This window comes from Nyctereutes procyonoides, unplaced genomic scaffold (genome assembly GCF_905146905.1).
Source record: "Nyctereutes procyonoides isolate TBG_1078 unplaced genomic scaffold, NYPRO_anot_genome, whole genome shotgun sequence".
Lineage (NCBI taxonomy): Eukaryota > Metazoa > Chordata > Mammalia > Carnivora > Canidae > Nyctereutes > Nyctereutes procyonoides.
In genome coordinates, this window is record NW_026575139.1 from 24,438,352 (window position 1) to 24,457,434 (window position 19,083).

The 19,083-nt window shown below is 37.9% G+C and overlaps 1 protein-coding gene across 6 annotated transcripts in view; it reads left to right on the top strand.

Annotated features, from left to right (window-relative positions):
- Positions 1-790: 790 nt before the first annotated feature.
- Positions 791-19,083, top strand: part of MLH3 (mutL homolog 3) — a 32,254-nt gene continuing 13,961 nt past the window's right edge. Inside the window, exons 1-9 of one of the 6 annotated variants that reach the window (XM_055304261.1) lie at positions 1,010-1,448; positions 2,193-2,460; positions 5,332-5,545; positions 8,300-8,395; positions 9,104-9,189; positions 9,938-10,042; positions 11,126-11,198; positions 16,740-16,811; positions 18,060-18,171. In XM_055304261.1, the coding sequence (XP_055160236.1) occupies positions 2,257-2,460; positions 5,332-5,545; positions 8,300-8,395; positions 9,104-9,189; positions 9,938-10,042; positions 11,126-11,198; positions 16,740-16,811; positions 18,060-18,171 (962 nt within the window). In that variant the 5' untranslated portion in view covers positions 1,010-1,448; positions 2,193-2,256. Of the gene's footprint in view, positions 1,452-2,192; positions 5,546-8,299; positions 8,396-9,103; positions 9,190-9,937; positions 10,043-11,125; positions 11,199-16,739; positions 16,812-18,059; positions 18,172-19,083 lie in introns of all 6 variants that reach the window. The other 5 variants (XM_055304257.1, XM_055304258.1, XM_055304256.1 and 2 more) reach the window with 5 other exon arrangements.

The window sequence follows — 19,083 nt, forward strand, 5'->3', positions numbered from 1 at the left end:
GTTTAAGCCAGTCTGGTATTTTGTTACAGCAGCCCTACAAGCAATAATCAGGATTTTGCTTCATCAGCCCCTCACGTTTCCCAATTTGGCTTGGTCAGCCATTAAACAGGTATATAGCAAATGCTCACTGGACTTAAGTTTGTCATAAATTACAATTTTTGAAAATGATAGGTTTCAATGAAAATGAGACAGCAAAAACAGGATTGGTTAATAATTTCCCAAACACCTATTCTCACAGGGTTCTTACAGTTCTCATCAGTTAGGAAAGGAGCTGCGGGGGCATTAGGAACATCAATAAAAGTCAATGAAAGGAGTCTTGGTGTCCTTGCCTGTAAATTAAGAGGGTTGAGCTAGTTTCTCAGTCTCTTCCACCTCTGAAATGCTGTAACTACAGAAGATGGGAGGCTGTGGGTTTATTTACCCATTGAGTACCTTAACAGGACAGGCACTGTAAACAAAATAGATAAAATCCCCACCTTCAAATAGTTTACCTTCTAGTGAAAGACCTACGAAACGCAAATTGAATTAAATGGTAGGCAGTACGCGCGAAGGAAGAAAGAGGAAAGGAAAACGAGAAAAGCTAAAGTGAAAACTGCTGGGAACAGCTTTTCACATCATGCTAACGAGGTATAAGGATGGAGAATTCGGGGTGCCAGCGGTTAGAGACCCCCCACCTAGCCTCCCAATCAGAGAACAGCCGGTGCGCATGCGCATTTGCGTGTCGCCGACGAACGCTCGTTCCTAGCGAGTCGCCTCCGCGGCGCAGGCTCGTGGCGCGTGCATGAGCCTCGCGAGCCGACGTGCGCGCGCCCGGCGTCCGAGGCGGTTGGTGGCCAGGAGTTGGTGAGGCGCTCTTCAAGGGGACTCGGGGGAAGGCACGCGTGCAGAGGACGGTCCCGGGAGCCTTGTCACGGCGGAGAGGCCGTGACGACCTCCGCGGGCGTGCTTGGGACCCCGCTGCGCAGGAGGCGGCCGGGCTCGGCCTGCGAGTTGGGGGAGGGGTCGGGGTGGAGCGGGAGCCTGGGGGCCTGCAGCGGCGGGCCTGCCCCCGGGAGTCCCCGCCCCTGGGGACCTGCACCAGATCGTCCCCTTTGACCGTGGCCCACGGAAGACTGCGATGTCCTCAAGAAATCGTTAGGTTGGTTGGGTAACAGCATACCCATTAGACGTTCCCCGGGTCATTTGCTGCCGGCTGCAAAGTTACTTATCTTAAAAAACAAAAAACAAAACAAAACAAAACAGGAAAAAACATCAAATCTGCGATTTAGCTCTGGTGTTCCTGGCTTTGGAGAACTCCTCCTCCCCCCTGCGAGAGGTCCAGTCACGCTGCCCTCTCACCTATGAAGAAGGAAGGAGACCTTGAATGGCACTCCAACCTTAATTTATACGCGACAGGAAAACGTAGGATCACGTTCAGACAACCCCAGGACATCTCTCTTGTTGTTAAGGTAGTGTGTAGCCATCTGTCAAATAACCAAAATGCTGTCAGCTTCCGAAAACTGTTTCTCAGAGTAAAGTGTGAACAAGATTCAAAAATCAAATGCTACAGAAAGGTTGATCGTGAAAAGGAAGTTCCTGCCCTACCCATTCCCATTCCCAGTCTCTTTCCTCTGAGGCAACATTTAACCAATTAGTGATGAATGATAACCTCTTAATGCCCATCTCTTCTTGAGACAACAGTTTGAGTTTTTACGTTTCCTCCGTCTTTTAACCCTTCATTATGAGTTTTTACTAAAAGTCATGGTTATTATTGTGTAATGTATAAATATTATGAAACTAGCTTGGGTTGTGTGTGTGTGTGTGTGTGTGTGTGTGAATTTCTAGCTGAATTTAATTTGAACATCTGTTTTTGGTGAAGTGATTAGAATTTTGAACACTGTCTTACGGGTCAGCTTCAAGTGTGATTATGATTTCACTTTAGGGCATGTGGGATTTAGAAAGAAGCAGTGAAAATTACGAAATTGTGAATGCCGCTTTGGATATTAAATCCATCGCACCAAACATGAGCTGTGTGATCTGCCTAGAGATCAAAGCAGTAATTTGTGTTGTTTTGTTTTTTACAACGTGGTTTAATAAGAGATTTACTTTACCTCAAATGGTATTTCTCTGTAATGCTTGAGAGAGATGGATAATGCTGTGTGACTCTGAGGCTTTGATTGTGTGTGTGTGTTTTGTTTTGTTTTTTCCCATAGGCAATTATTTCCAGTGAAAGAAGGAAACCAGTGCCTGGCGTTCTTACCAGCTTTCTACCTTGCCATGATCAAGTGCTTGTCAGTTGAAGTACAGGCCAGATTGCGCTCCGGTTTGGCAATATGCTCCTTAGGCCAGTGTGTTGAGGAGCTTGTCCTCAACAGTATTGATGCTGAAGCAAAATGTGTGGCCGTCAGGGTGAACATGGAAACCTTCCAAGTTCAAGTGATAGACAATGGATTCGGGATGGGGAGTGATGATATAGACAAGGTGGGAAATCGTTATTTCACTAGTAAATGCAACTCTATACAGGACTTGGAGAATCCCAGGTTTTATGGTTTCCGAGGGGAGGCCTTGGCAAGTATAGCTGACATGGCCAGCGCTGTGGAAATTTCATCCAAGAAAAACAGGACAATGAAAACTTTTGTGAAACTGTTTCAGAATGGAAAAGCCCTGAAAGCTTGTGAAGCTGACTTGACTAGACCAAGTGCTGGGACAACAGTAACAGTATATAACCTATTTTATCAGTTACCTGTAAGAAGGAAATGCATGGACCCTAGACTGGAGTTTGAGAAGGTTAGGCAGAGGATAGAAGCTCTCTCACTCATGCACCCATCCATTTCTTTCTCTTTGAGAAATGATGTTTCTGGTTCCATGGTTCTTCAGGTCCCTAAAACCAAAGACGTATGTTCCCGATTTTGTCAAATTTATGGACTGGGTAAATCCCAAAAATTAAGAGAAATAAAATTTAAATATAAGGAATTTGAGCTTAGTGGCTATATCAGCTCTGAGGCACATTACAACAAGAACATGCAGTTTTTGTTTGTGAACAAAAGACTAGTTTTAAGGACAAAGCTGCATAAATTCATTGATTTTTTATTGAGGAGAGAAAGTATTATATGCAAACCAAAGAATGGCTCATCCAGTAGACAAGTGAATTCAAGTCCTAGGCATCGGGCTAATCCAGAACTCCATGGGATATATGTAATCAATATGCAGTGCCAATTCTGTGAATATGATGTGTGCATGGAGCCAGCAAAAACGCTGATTGAATTTCAAGACTGGGATACTGTTTTGGTTTGCATTCAGGAAGCAGTGAAAATGTTTTTAAAGAAAGAAAAATTATTTATGGAATTATCAGGTGAGGACATTAAAGAATTTAGTGAAGATAATGATTTTAGTTTATTTAGTGCTACTCTTCAGAAGCATGTGCCCTCTGATGAGAAAGGTGACCAGGTCAATTTCCAAGAAGCATGTAATAGTATTTCGGATTCCTATGAAATGTTTAATATTCAATCAAAAGCTGTGAAAAGAAGAGCTACTATAGAAAACAGAAGAAACACCGAGAATTCTAGAGATTTGGAAGGTATCAGAAAAAAGACAAATGATTCATTTTTGTATAATTATGAATCAGTTGACCCAAGCCATAGTAAAGTGATGGAGTCATCTTTACAAACCAAAGATAGCTCTTGCTCAGAATCAGGGATCTTGGAACAACAGACAGCTGAAGTATCAGAATCAGGAGAAAATGAAAAACATAAAAAACTTTGCTTAGAACTTAACTCTTCAGAAAATCTCAGTAGAATCCATTCAGAAATGTTTGCAAGACCTTTTCAGACATCATACTGCTTTGAGAAGAGTGGAGATGATCTAGAAATACAAAATACAAATACTATTTTTAATGGCATGGCTGCCAGTATCCTGAAAAATAATGGAATTCAGAATCAACTAGAGAGATTTAAAGATGCTACCGAAATGGGATGCCAATCTCTGCCTTTTGCAGCAACACTATTGAGACTACATGGTGCTCAGAGAGAGGAAGAGAAAAAAAAACAGCCTAGTAATTGTGGAAGAACAAACGTTTTTAGTTATGGACAAGTTAAATTATGTTCCACTGGCTTTATAACTCATGTGGTACAAAATGAGCAAACTAAATCAACTGAAAGAGAACATTTACTTAAAAATTGTATTCAACCTGGTCCCATGAGTGCCAGAGAAACGTTTCTAAATAGAGTGTGCCATTCACTTCAGACTCCAGAAATCAAAGATAGAACCAGCACTTTAAATAAGAAATTTGCTCAACTGTCTAACAAAAAATTATGCAGAACAAATATAAGGTATGGGGTAGAGAACAAACCTATAGCAACTTATAAAAATGTTTCTATTTCTCAGGAAAGTAGTAAAAACTCACAAATAGATTGCTTATTACCTGACACATCCTCTTCCCCTTGGTGTACACATATTTCAAATGGTAGTAAGAAAATAGATAAATTGATTTGTTCCTCTAAACCCATAACCCATAAAAAGCTAAGCTTAGGTTCACAACTAGGATCGTTAGAGAAGTTTAAGAGGCAATATGGGAAGGTTAAAAATCCTCTGAATATAGAAGTGGTAGAAAATAATAATTTTGAAATCTCTACCAGTCTCAGTCCTCAAGTTGAACCTGGCATTCCATGGAAAGACCAGAATCACTTAGACAACTCAGACATTTATAAAGTCGCTACGATGAAACATGACTCAAATAATAGTTGTCAACCAGTAAGTCACATGCTTTACCCAAAGAAGTTTCCTTTCTCCAATGAAGAAGATTGTTTGGAACAACAGATGCCTTGCTTAAGAGAAAGTCCTATAACTCTAGAGGAATTATCTCATTTTAGCAGAAAACCTTTGGATGTCAAGCAGTCTCCTAAATCTTTAGCCTCTAAATTATCCAGAATGAAAGGTTCCGAAGGAGAGACTCAAGCAGTGGAAATGATGAGTCATTTTGATGAACTTCCACAATCAGATTCCAGTAGGAAAGACCATGACTTGTGCAGTGGGTTAACCCTAGATTCTTGTGAGTTAACTAAAAACAAGTATGAGAAAACAGAGAGTGACATCATTCCAGTGTTGGACTCTGTCACACAGGATAATTCCTTCAATAAAGATAGTGAAACATCCTCTAACAAGAGTACAACAGAGAATTCTGTGATACCAGAAACTCCTTTGGTGTTACCCTGTGATCATTCTAAAGATGTCAGTAAAGATTCAGATGTTCTTATAGCTTCAGAACCACAGATAGGAAGTCCTGATTCTCCCAATAGAATGTCAGTGAGTCATGTAGAAGTTTCCACTGCTGACCAGAATGGAACTTGTTTTCAGAGTGAAGAATCTATAGCAAGAACTTGTTCTGTAGATGAAGAGTCAAGTACATGTTCTTTGGATTGGCAGCAGCATTTTGATGTAGCCCTAGGGAGAATGGTTTACATCAACAAAATAACTGGACTTAGCACATTCACTGCTCCTACTGAGGATGTTCAGGCTACTTGTACTAAAGACCTGACAACTCTAGCTGTGGATGTCCTACATGAGAATGGTAAGTATGTAGTATTCACTAGCATGAAATGCTTTTTTTTTTTTTTTTTTAGATTTTATTTATTTATTTCATGAGAGACACAGAAAGAGAGGCAGAGCCATAAGCAGAGGGAGAAGCAGGGTCCCTGCGGGGAACCTAATGGGGGACTTGACCCCAGGACCCCGGGATCACAACCTGAGCCAAAGGCAGATGCTCAACCACTGAGCCAACCAGGTGCCCCATGAAATGCTTTTAAAGGTGGAAATAATGGCCAAAACATGAGGCAATCCTTGCCCAAAGAGATTATCTCAGCTGATGGAACATTTTGAAGTTTAATTATAAACTTTATGATATATGAAGATTCTCTGGGTTCAATACAATTTATATCTAGAAATACAATGAAAGACAGAATAGAATAGAATTGTATGTGTATATATCTGTGGGTGTGTGGTTGGGATAGTAGAGTGAGGCCATTGTAATGAAAATGATACTATTAATAGTTGAGAAATCCACTGTGCTTCACTACCCTACCTTTTCTTCTCTCTCCCAAACATACAACTCCTAGAAATTTGTCATTAAGGATACCTGCAAAGCCAGTGTGATATTTTTCTGGAAGTTGCTCTCTGCAGCTCCCAAGTAAAGGGCCAGAATGATCCTGTAATCATCCTAGGTTTCCCAGATAATCTATGGTACAGTACTATATATGTATGAACTTTTTTTATGTTTTTAGAAAAAAGGACCTTAAAGTTTTTGGAATGTAGGTAAAGTATACTTTTCAAATGGAGTTTGTTATAATACATATGTTAATCCATTTGCTGTGTTTATGCTATAAGTAGCTGTTATTCAGGAAGATAGTGTGGCTTTTAAATCATACCACAAGGCTACATCAGAGCCTACATTGGAACTGTTGAGTTTGAAGGTCCAGTCAACATTAAAAGTGACATTGTTTTGGCAGTGTGTTGACAGCCAGGTGTTGGGAGATGGTAAAGCTGATTTCCATCTGGCTATAATCTTGGTTTTGCATCAGGAGGATAAACATTAAATGTACATCCATATTAAAAATCTTGAATCTTGCAAAAGAATGTAAATTGTATGAATGTAATTGCAAATTAATTCATAATCCTCCTTAGAATGAAGATCTCTAGCAGAAGCCTCAGACTTATCTAAGGTTAAATAAGACTTTTATTTTTCAATGGCTTCCAGTGTTTTCCTTGTGAAAAAATAATTACTGTAATAACATAAAAAGTATTAAATAGGAGAAAACTCTGGTCTTTCAGTATTGCTCCTGAGACTCTCAGGTTGCTCTTAAAGACGTGTTTTTCAATCTATGTAACTTAATGCCCTGATTTATACTGAGTGTTTATCAGAGGTAAGCCTAAGGCACTGGCACCTCATCTTTCTGAAATTCAACTGCTTCTAAAATGGTGACAAAAAAGAACTTGATGACATTAAACTGAGGTGTTTGTTGCTAAAACAAAGGGGGAATCTCAGCTGCCACACTCAACATAAACATCTGCTCCTATTAAATCAATCTAGATGTTTAAAACACTTCGATCTACTTAACTTTCAGGATTAGCAAGTTTTGTAGTGAACTTTGAAGGGTCAGGTTAACTCAGTTTCATAAGGAAAAATAAAGTATGTTGGATATAGAAACAAGGTCCATGGAAAGATGGCTCCTAAGCACCCTCCATTCACATGGAATGTTACCTGTCTGGAAAGGACTGATGTATGTAAGACATTGGGACACCACTGTTGAACCATACATAAAAACGTTACCTAAGGTGAATTGTTAAAAGGTAGATTAAATTGTAGACAAGAGAAGATCTTTAAAGGTAATTTTAAGGAGTAGTGTCAAATCTCCAAGTTCTGGCAGTTTTTTTTTTCTTTAAAATGCCTTTAACTCTATTGTTTCTATTATGGTAACCCTACCTTATTTCACCTTACCCTTTAATTTTATCATTCTGAATGAATCTCTCCCAATTCTTGCCCAACAGATTTATCTTTTTCAAATAATAGTTTCATGTTTTGCTGGTATTCAAAAACTGTCAAATTCAGGCATTATTTCTAAAAAAATCAGACCATCATTCAGAGAGGAGGGCAGTTTTTGGACCAGATCTTACTGGACTTTGGAGTTTAAATTGAGGACTTTTCATTCATTTATTCATGTATTCATTCATTTATTGATTGTTCATACTGTGCTAGGTTGCAGATTCACTCACTTGGCTTTCAGGAGTTTACAATCTATTGGCGAAGACAACTATCTAAATATAATATGGTGAGATAAATGTTGTAATAGAAACATATTTTGGGACGCCTGTGTGACTCAGTGGTTGAGTGTCTGCCTTTGGCTCAGGGCGTGATCCGGGAGTCCCGGGATCGAGTCCCACTTCGGGCTCCCTTCAGGGAGCCTACTTCTCCCTATGCCTGTGTCTCTGCCTCTCTCTGTGTCTCTCATGAATAAATAAATAACATCTTAAAAAAAAAAAGAAACATATTTTGGGTATAAGAGACATATAAGTTGTGACCATTGAGAATCAGTGATCTATTTTTGGTGCTCATTCTGTATGGTGTAGATGGATAATGGCACTAAGCATTAATGTAGTAGGTTCCTAAGTTAGTATAACTTCATTAAAGAACTCTGACTCTCAATCTAGTGTTTAGTAGTCTGCCTTATTTTTTTATTTGGTTTATTCAGAAATATTTTATGTAACTTGATTTTTTAAATAATTTATATTTTGAGTTCAAATGTGTAGGTTTTTCTTTTTTTACATTTAGGAACTCAGTATAGGTGTCATCCTTTTAGAAGCGACCTCATTCTTCCTTTCCTTCCAAGAGCTCGGGAAGAGAGGACTATGATGAGACAGAACAGAGGTAGGGGCAAATAACAGAGATTGCTGAGACACCTAGTATGTACTGTATCACCTAACTAAAAAAAAAAAAAAATTTTTTTAAAGTAGGGTTGTATTATTAAGCTTGATCAGTGCCAGCTGTGCCTTACTGGAACCAGGAATTCCCCCACGGTCCTATTTAACAACAGAACTAAGTAATTCAGTGCATGCATTTAGATCAGAAATTACTTTTCCAGACTTGAAGTCAATACTGGGTGATTATGCACAGTCTGTGGTGTCTTGTGATTGAACAAATATCTCTTAAAGATTGGCATTGCACTACAATTGTAGTAGTTTTATGTAAGCAAAATTCTTATTTTCAAAAAAAACTACATAGTGTTTGTTCTTTGTTTCTAAAAATAGGTAAGGTACATTTTAATCTAAAGGAAGTGAGACTACTAATTTGAACCAGTTTCTTCTCGACTTGTATTCTGAAATATCTTTTGAAAATAGTTTGGAGAAAAAGCTATAATGCCAGAAGATACAGTCATCAACTCTAGTAGTTTAAAAAGTAACAGATCAAAACAATTTAGAGATCCAGCAAACACTGAACATTTGTAGAATATTGGAACAATATGTCTGATCTTTGGTCTTGAGGCTGCACCACACCAAATACAAGATGCCATTCATCTTTTTTTCTGATGCTCTTGATACCAACTTTACCAACTTTACCTGTCTCCTTTTGCCTTAGATACTGTGGATGTCACTGTTGGTAAAGAATCACTTCAGTCTTTGTTCTCAGAATGGGAAAATCCAGTATTTGCCCGTTATCCAGAGGTGGGTCTGTAGCAATTTTTCTTTGCTTGTTATTTTAAAATTTGTATTTCATTTAAGTTAGGTATGGGCATGAATGACTATACTAATTTTTAATTACAAATGGAAAGTGGGCATGTTTCCAAATAGTTTATTTGGAAATACTGTTTAATATAGAGAGAAGGAATCAGAATCCATCGCATTTTGGGAGCTCCCACATTTTGTATTAAACATGTGTGATCAGTGTGTGAATAGTGAATGTGTTTACCACTCTTAAAAACCCTGACTTACAGCCTTGGCAAAGTATTTATGGGGAGGTGATAATTAAAAAAAAAAAAACGTGTTAAATCATTATATAAAGTAGTGAGTTTTCTACTGGAGGGACAGTCCATCCTTGGACATGAGTGTACATTCTCTCCTCAATGGGTTATCACAGAATGTACTTTGTGTGTTGTAATGAAGGTGTAGAATAAATGAACATTTGATTACAGATTTTTCAGTTAAGATGTGTTTAAGGAGTTGATCATAGGGCATAAACAAATTGTTAATCTGAAACAATATTGGTTTTGTTAGTAATTCTGTTTGTAACCAAAAATTATTAAGACTAGTAATTCACACAGTTTTTTGAATTTCTGTAAGTTTCTTGAATTCAACACACCTCTAATAGGTTCTGTGAAAATGAATGTTTTAAAGCACTTTGAGACCTTTGGCAAACAGTTCTGCAGATATAAAGAATTAAAATTTAAATGATGCTTATGCTGGATCTTTCTAGGTTGCTGTTGATGTAAGCAGTGGCCAGGCCAAAAGTCTAGTGGTTAAAATTCACAATGTCTTGTATCCTTATCGTTTCACCAAAGAAATGATTCATTCGATGCAGGTAAAAAATTGACTTTGAAATCTTGTAAAAATATAGATAAGATCTAAACTGGGCTAACTCTTGTGAAATTGTATTTATTTAATGATCTAGACCACCGTGGTCAAGGCACATGTGTTTTTTAAAATCTTACTGGAACTTTTATTATCCAGAGAAAAAGCAAAGGACTAATTTTAATTACAAAGAAAAAATGTCTTTAGTAATGTGAGCAGGTTTGGAGAGATGAATTATGGCTTGAGGCTCACAGTTTCAAAGATTATATATTGACTTTATATTTTGACAATAATTAATTAATCAACAAAATACTGTGGAGACCTTGTCCTTAAATGCCCCGTTGTAAATGACTGCCTATTGTGTGAGGCTACAAATGACATGGTTTAGGAGACTCCAGATTGAGGAGCTCTATTAACAAAAGGGACCCCTTGTCTCCTCTGCTTTGCTAGTTTGCCTTCTCCCTATGCCACTCAGGCCATCTTCATCTCCTTATTTTTAGTATGGAAACAAATTAGGAGGTTAGACAGATACCGGTAAACTCCTCACCTGGCCTTGATGTGGTGCTAGAGCAAAGCAAGCTCAGATATAGGGGAGTGGGGTAGGAAAGTATGAGGAGAACCTTTCTGTACCCGGACAGAGAAGAGCCACCGAGGTTAAAGCCCCTGGTGACTTTTAACTTACAGCTCTAAGGGACTACCTCTTCTGAAATTATTTTCCTTGCTCTTGCATACATTTTCAAAATTTATTTCATCCCCATTTGGTAGCAGTCTCTGGTCACATTACATACTCAATAAGAGTCATTCTGTTGGGAACATTTCAAGTCTACTCTAAAGTCTTAGATTTTCTTAGCATGTCCCTTTTAGAATCCTTAGCTTGTAATCTCCTTCCTTTTTGTGTTCTGATCATTCTACTTGCCCATTTTTCAATCCTTCCTAATGACTCCTTCAGGTTCATCAGCACCTTACCATAGTCTTAGATATGAATGTTATAATGCAATGACTCTTAACTAAGTATAGTTTTATCTCTTAATATGCAGATAAGGCTTTGTTAATTTTTATTTAGTGTTGTACCGCTTATTTGAATGTATGACAGGTTCTCCAGCAAGTGGATAACAAGTTTATTGCCTGTTTAATGAGCACCAAAACTGAAGAGAATGGTGAGGCAGGTAAGATTGGAGTTTAGCCTTTATTAATATGGAGCTAGTCTTCTGATAGCCTCTTTTCAAGGTATTTTTTACATACAATACAGTTGCAGTGATTTGGACAGGTTAAAACCCAATTGGGAAAACCAATCTAAATTAATATTATGAAAGAACAGGTTTTTTTAAAAAAATATTTTATTTATTTATTTGAGAGAGAAAGTGAGCAAGTGCACTCATGAGAGAGAGCACAAGTGGGGTGGAGAGGGAGAGGGAGAAAGAAGCAGATTCCGCACTGAGTAGGAAGCCCGACATGGGGCTCGATCCCAGGACCCCGGGATTATAAACTGAGCCGAAGGCAGACGCTTAACTAACTAAGCCACTCAGGCACCCTTGGAATAACAGTTTTAATGTACAGTAGTTTTATATTACATATACAGAGACATACATATGTAAGATACATGTTAAATTATTAATACTAGTTACCTTGGGAGTGACAATAAAGGGGAAATTTCATCTTTTACTCTTTAAAATATTTTACATTGTTTGACTTTTTGATAATGTGTTCATGTATTCCCTTTATAATAATAGAAAGTCTATATAATAAACTCTGCTAGGTTTATCAAGAGTTACATACAGTATATTGGTGACTTGCTTTAATAAAACAATACTAGTTTGTAAACAATAATATTAACTCATTCAACAAATATTGATTGTCTGTTGCATGCCAGGAACTGTACTAGGCCCTAGAGCTACAATGGTGGGAAAAAAATACACATCTAAGAGAAACAAATAAGTATATAAACATTAACATTTTAATTCTAGCTAGTGTTATGGAAGAGAGAAACAGTATGCTGTAAGAAAATATACTGAGAGATTTGATTTAGTCAGGGGGGCCTGGGAAGGTTTTCTTGATAAAGTGAGATCTGAAGTATGCATGTGAGCTAACTAGGTAAAAGAAGGGAGGGAATAATATTGTGGGCTGAGGGAATGACAATATGCAATTCGTGATTTCCTCTCCTCTAGTGAGATGAAGCAGGACAAATGCAGCTGGAGTGAAAGCATAGAGATGAGGCCAGAGAAGTAGCTTCCCACCAGTTAGAAGTGCCAGTTAGAAGCTTTGTATTTGTCCCAACACCAGTTGGAAACAATGGAAAGCTTTTTATTTTCTTTTTTCAGTGTTTGTTTTTGTAGTGGCACATGTCATATCACATTTGTACTTTGGAAATATTGCTCTGGTTGCAGTATGGAGAATGGAGTGAGGGTGGGGTGGAATCCCAGTAACTGCAGAGAGACGGGTAGGAGGATTTTGCAATATCTAAAAACGATTGTTGGCTAAGACCAGAGTGGACTAGAGAGAACTGAGTGCATTGGAAAGATACATAGGAGATAAAGTCAGCAGGGTTCGGTGATGCATTGGATAGATGAAAGGAAATCAAAGATGACTCCTAGTTTTCTGACCTCCGTAACTGAGTGGCTGATGTTGCAGGACCAGGTGACAGACATCCCAAGGAGAGACTCAGATATCTGTGACATGGTAGAGAGGGACTGAAGGAGGGTGATGGGAAAAGACGGTTTGTTTATTGGTTTGGGTTTTTTTTTTTTTTTAACTGGAAGACACTTGAGCACATTTATGAGGAATGCTTGATAGTGTACATGGCTGAGAGCCCTGAGCACCAGTGAAGGACTTGGGTCCAGACAGGTAGACCCACAGGCGAGTGCTTCTGAAGTTTGAAAGCAGTTCATTCTCTTTGTATTTCAAAGTATTCCCTTTTACCTTGCTTACATGGTAGATTTACTTAGTAAATGTCATAAGAGATCGAAGACAGATTAAAAGATCCGTCACAATTGTCATAAATATGGAATCGGTGAAAGTCAAATTCTGGTAGTTTTACTGATCTGGGAAAATTAATAGATTTCTCCGAAGGTTTTGATTACCTGGGATTCTTTGTTGTTTAAAGATCTTATTTATTTTAGAGAGAGAAAGAGAGCGACTGTGAATGGGGGAGGAGAGAGGGCATCCCAAGCAGAATCTCAAGCAGACGCCACATGCACCGAGTTCAGAGCCCGATGCAGGGCTCAATTGCAAGACTCTGAGATCATGACCTGAGCTGAAATCCTGAGTCGGATGCTTAATTGACTGAGTCACCCGGGCGCCCCTCTTTGTTGTTAAATACCAAAATCTTTATTAATGGCACCTGAGATGGGTATAGCCACAAAATCTGAGATATTCAGAGAAGCAGAAGGGACCTATTTAAATTCTCTTGAGATTCTGTATGGTCATTGGATTATAGGTGACCTTTGAACAATGCAGAGATACCCCAAACCCCCACATAGTCAAAATCCATTTACAACTTCTGTCTCCCCCAAAACTTACTCCTACTATAATAGCCTTGACCATTGGTCAGGGTTTGTTGACCAAAACCTTACCAGTGACACAAACACATATTTTGTGTGTTCTATATATTACATGCTGTGTTCTTGTAATAAAGTAAGCTATAGAAAATGATACTAACAAAATCATAAAGAAGAGAAAATACATTTACAGTACTGTATTTATTGAAAAAAAAAATCTGCACATAGGTGGACCTGTGCAGTTCAAATCCATGTTGTTCAGTGGTCTACTTTAGTTAGTTACCACCAAAGAGTACTCTTAGATAAATACATTTTTAAAATCAAAGTGTATTTTTACTGTCACTCGTGAATACTAAAAGCAACATATTCCAGTAATTGACTTACTTTAATATTTGCACATATTTTTGTAATCGACAAATACATTATTACTTTAAAATATTAGTGAAATGGGATGCCTGGGTGGCTCAGCAGTTGAGTGTCTGCCTTCGGCTCAGGATGTGATCCCAGAGTTCCGGGACTGAGTCCTACATTGGGCTCCTGCATGGAGCCTGCTTCTCCTCCCTCTGCCCGTGTCTCTGCCTCTGTCTCTGTGTCTCTCATGAATTAATTAATAAAATCTTAAAAAAATAAAATAATAAAAAATAATAAAATTATACTGAAATTAATACCATATACTCATAAATTGGCATTTTGTATTACATATTTCCACCTATGATAAAATATAGTTGTTCAGTTATGATACCCCAAAGAATAAGGATTCATTCATTTATTCCATAAATACTTATTGTCTATTATGTGCCTGGTGCTAAGAGTATAACAGATAAAATCCTTGACCTTATGAAACTGCCATTCTGTTGTGTTAGAATATCGAATTACAGCTTCTGACATGATTACATTATCTTCATGTATTCTGCTTCATTCAAGACATACAAAATGTTGTGAACCTTATGTAGATTGTGAATCATTCTGCTACCATCAGGTACAAGATTGATTTCTGAGGGTCCCTGACTCTTGATAATCCACACCAAAGCCAGTTTCAAGTTTAAGGTTACTCCCTCATAATTTTTTATTTATTCCATTGTTTTGCCCAATACAGGATGTTCTGTATTCATCACAACCAGCTGCAACTCCTCTTATTCTCAAAGGAATTTAAAATTTAACGTTTTGGGGCCTAATCCTGTGATTGAGCGTCAGAAAAATTATTTCCTTTTTTCCCTTAAGTCTTAAGCTCTCATGCCATGAATTTGATGGTGTTTTAGAAATAGTAGATTCTTTAGTAGAAATGGGAAAAACAGGAATTATCTATTTTTGATCAAATTCAAGAGGAGAACTTTGATTTCAATATAACCAATAGCAATAAACCTCAACCCTTTGGCCCCAAGTAATAAAATTACGAGATAAAAAGATGTACTAAGGTAATGGAGAGTCAGTCCTCCTGTCAATGAGAAGGAGATTTCCCTGTAGGTTTGGCTTTTTGGGTCGGGACACTCTGCCTTCTCTCTTGCACTTGAGAGTCAAAACCCTTGCTACTCAAAAGCTTGGTCTATAAATAGCATCACTTGGGAGTTTGTTAGAATTGTAGCATCTTGTGTCTTATCTCTACTGGATCAGAATCTGCATTTTGATAAGATCCACAGGTGATATGTATGACCATCAAAGTTTGAGAAACCTGAGTCTAAAACAAGGCAAGCTATGGCTGTGAGCCAAATCCAACCATGACCTGCTTTTGTGCACCCAGGAAGTAAGAATGGTTTTTAAATTTTTAAGTGGTTGAAAAGAGCAAAAGAATAATATTTCTTGACACATTAAAATTCTATGAAATTATGGGAAGCCTGGGTGGCTCAGTGGTTGAGTGTCTGCCTTCCGCTCATGGCGTGATCCTGTGTTGGGGGATCGAGTCCCACATCGAGCTCCCCACCTGGAGCCTGCTTCTCCCTCTGCCTATGTCTCTGCCTCTCTCTCTCTCTCTCTCTCTTGCTCGCTTTCTCTGTGTCTCTCATGAATAAATAAAATCAACTATATGAAATTAATATTTCAGTATCTATAAATAAAGTTTTATTGGAACACAGCTACAGTGTTCATATATTGTCTGTGACTGCTTTGGTTCAAAAGGAATAGTTGAGTAGTGGTGACAGAAACCATATGTCCTAAAAAGCCTAAAATATTTACTATCTGGCCCTTCACAGAAAAAATTTGCTGACCTCTGATCTAAAGTATACTAGATGAGGCAGCCCGGGTGGCTCAGTGGTTTAGCGCTGCCTTCAGCCCAGGGTGTGATCCTGGGGACCCGGGATCGAGTCCCACGTCAGGCTCCCTGTGTGGAGCCTGCTTCTCCCGCTGCCTGTGTCTCTGCCTCTCTCTCTGTCTCTGTCTCTCATGAATAAATAAATAAAATCTTAAAAAAAAATTTTTTTTTTAAAGTATACTAGATCTGGCAGGCCACCTTTTTAATATGTAAAGGGTTTGTGAGAAAAGTTTAAATTGGCTAGAAGAAGCCTGTTTTTTAAAATAATTCTAATTACACTTAAATTTAAAATACTTATTATTATATACTGTAAATCAACAAATTGAATGTATATGTTTGGTTATAATGTTTCTTAAAGTGAATCACATCTGTCATTTGTTATAAGTGTACTCCCTGGAGAAAAAAAAGTATACTAGAATTACATTCTTCCTGGGGTTCAGAGTAGCTTGCAAATCAAAGTCAGGTGATTATAATAATGTGTTTAAGGTCCTTCATTGTATCAGTCTGAATTAATAAAACAAAATCAGTATTTAAACATTTAAAAAATTTATTTATTTGAGAGAAAAAGAGAGAGTGAGAAGCTGACTCCCAGCTGAGCAGGGAGCCTGATTCAGGACCCGATCCTCAATCCCAGGACTCTGGGATCATGACCTCAACCGACTGAGCCACCCCAGGCACCCTGCAAAATCAGTATTTAAACATTAGGAATGTAGGGCTTTCCCCTTGTTTTATTAATGAAATACCAATGAACTAAAAAAAGTTTTTCATCAGGGATAAATTTGTAGTTTTCTCCATATTTCAATTTTTAAGAAATGAAAGATACAACTGTTATTACTAAGTATGTGTGTTTCCCTTATGCTTATGTTATTAAATAGTTTGAATTAATCTTTTTTCCCTTCCACACAACATGATGATTTTAATCTTGATCTGTGAATTTGAAGCTTTAGTAACCCTTACTAATCTTCCAGGTGGAAACCTACTAGTCTTAGTGGATCAGCATGCTGCCCATGAGCGTGTCCGTTTAGAGCAGCTGATAACCGGTAAGGATCTGTTTGGGACTAGAAAAGATTTGAGACTCCCCTGCAGAACTTGTATACTTAAGGAGTTTTTCTAACTGTGACTGTTGTGAGGAAGGATGAACTGTATGTTCAAAAAATTAAGCTGAAATCTTCTGGTTTGGCTTCTATAACCGAAAGAATGTAGTGATTCACTTTACTGATTCAGACTTGGTGGTCTTACATGGTCAAAGATATATAGTGTCATTCATTTATTATTGACCTTAAGGGTTGGGTACATAAGAATTAGGCTACTTTCTTATGACATCCAACACAAAGATATGCCGCTGTGTATGGCCATATGCTTTTGGTATACATATCTTCTTCACAGCTCATCAGGCAGAGACTACCAACCAGAGGGCCCAATATATTGTTTTTATTTTAAAATTGTTTTTGAATGCATGGTATAATCAAATAAGTTCAAATCTGAAAGGTACAAAATGGAATATAATAAAGTCTCCTTTTTACCCTTGTTCCTCATCTCTCCTAGTTTCTCCACCCAGAGACAGCCAGTATCACTAATTTGTTACATGTTTTTCCAGAGTCAGTATGTGGTTTTTAATCTTTGCTACCCTCTTTTCTCGTCATGAGGTAGTATGTTCTCCAAATGGTAAAATCCCAGGAAAATCTTTACTCCTATGGTCAAGTAATGGAAAATTCATGTCAAAGAGTTAGGAGAGGACCTAGGAAGACTAGAATGGCAATACACTTCCATATTCACTTTTCCTTATGAAATGAAGACATAATTGTTGAGAAAGATACAGTAAAACTTATGTTAGGAAAATTTGCTACAGTCTCGGAACCATTTGAGAACAGTACTGATCAGTTCTCTTCAGAGACTGGGAAACCCTTCTGAAGGAATGGGGAAGCCTTCTTGAGCCATAGGATTTTATAGTAAACCAATTTATTTCCTCAGTAATCAACATTACTCCCCCCACCACATTATTAAAACCACATTTATTGACTATCTCCAGGAACATTGCATTGTTCATTTCAATGTAAGATTTCTGTTTTACATTTCTTGTTTTGGAAAATACTGGTGAAATGAATAAATGGAGTGGATATTGACTAGCTTGACGTTAATAATGGAAATTCAAAGCCTAAAACTGAACATTGAACACATCGCTAAGCACAATAATAATTAACATGGCTGTGCCTTATCATGCCCTACTTTTATCTGATTCTAGAAGACTTCACTTCCTACGCCTAACCCATTCATCTTTTTCCCAATAGATTCCTATGAGAAGCAACAGCCACAGGGCTCTGGTCGGAAAAAACTACTGTCTTCCACTGTAAGTCCTCCACTAAAGATAAGAGTGACAGAGGAACAAAGGAGACTCTTACGGTTAGTACCACCATGAGGATGTGATATTTATGGTATAAGCTCCGACAGTAATTCTATGAGGAAATATTGTTCCTTTTTTCAGATGAGGCACCTGAGACCAAAGGGAGGTTACATGACTTGTTCAAGGTCATAACTCTTGAGTGGCTTTCAGATGCGGGTCTTCTGACTCCAAATGCTGTTCTTTCCACTATATCACAGCTGTTGAGTATAGGATAGAGTTTCCTTGATAATTTTTTCCAGCAGTTGGCTTAGAATACTCTTACCATTTCTTGGAAAAGTCCATGTTTATGCTGTGCTGTTTCTAAAAGCAAAGTTGCTGCAGTAATTGCTTCCATTCTGCTTTGCCTCGGTGCATTCTAGATTCTTAGTTTTCATTACCATAATCATACTGAGGAGAAAGTAAAACACTGGGCCGCAAGGAAGGGGTAAATCATATGGTGAGTCACAAGATAGGACATCTTCCCACTTTGGGGCTGCACAAGTTATTGGAAATAAAAAAAGGATCATCTCTGAATTTATGTCAGGATTGGGAATATGCTACTGCCAATAAATCTTTTTCCCTGAGCCATAATTTATAATAGAGACAGATCCATTTATTTACATCCCATTAATCAGGACTTCTCAGTTCCTAGGCTGTTAATTACCTCCTGCTTTAATGTTGATTCAAAACATTCTCAGCCCTTTTATTTGTGCCAAACTCCTTGAAATGCCAGCAATGAGGAGAAGTTAGTAATCCCTCAGTGAAGAATAAAACTTAGGAACAAGATTTAGAAACAAATGGATTCTCTCAATGGAAAAAAAAAAAAAAAGAAAGTTACTATAATTCAAAAAGGAAATTTGATAGTAAAATCCTAAACAAATGACCATAAGTATGAGAAAAACAATACAACTTTTAAAACTTGTGGCAGCTTT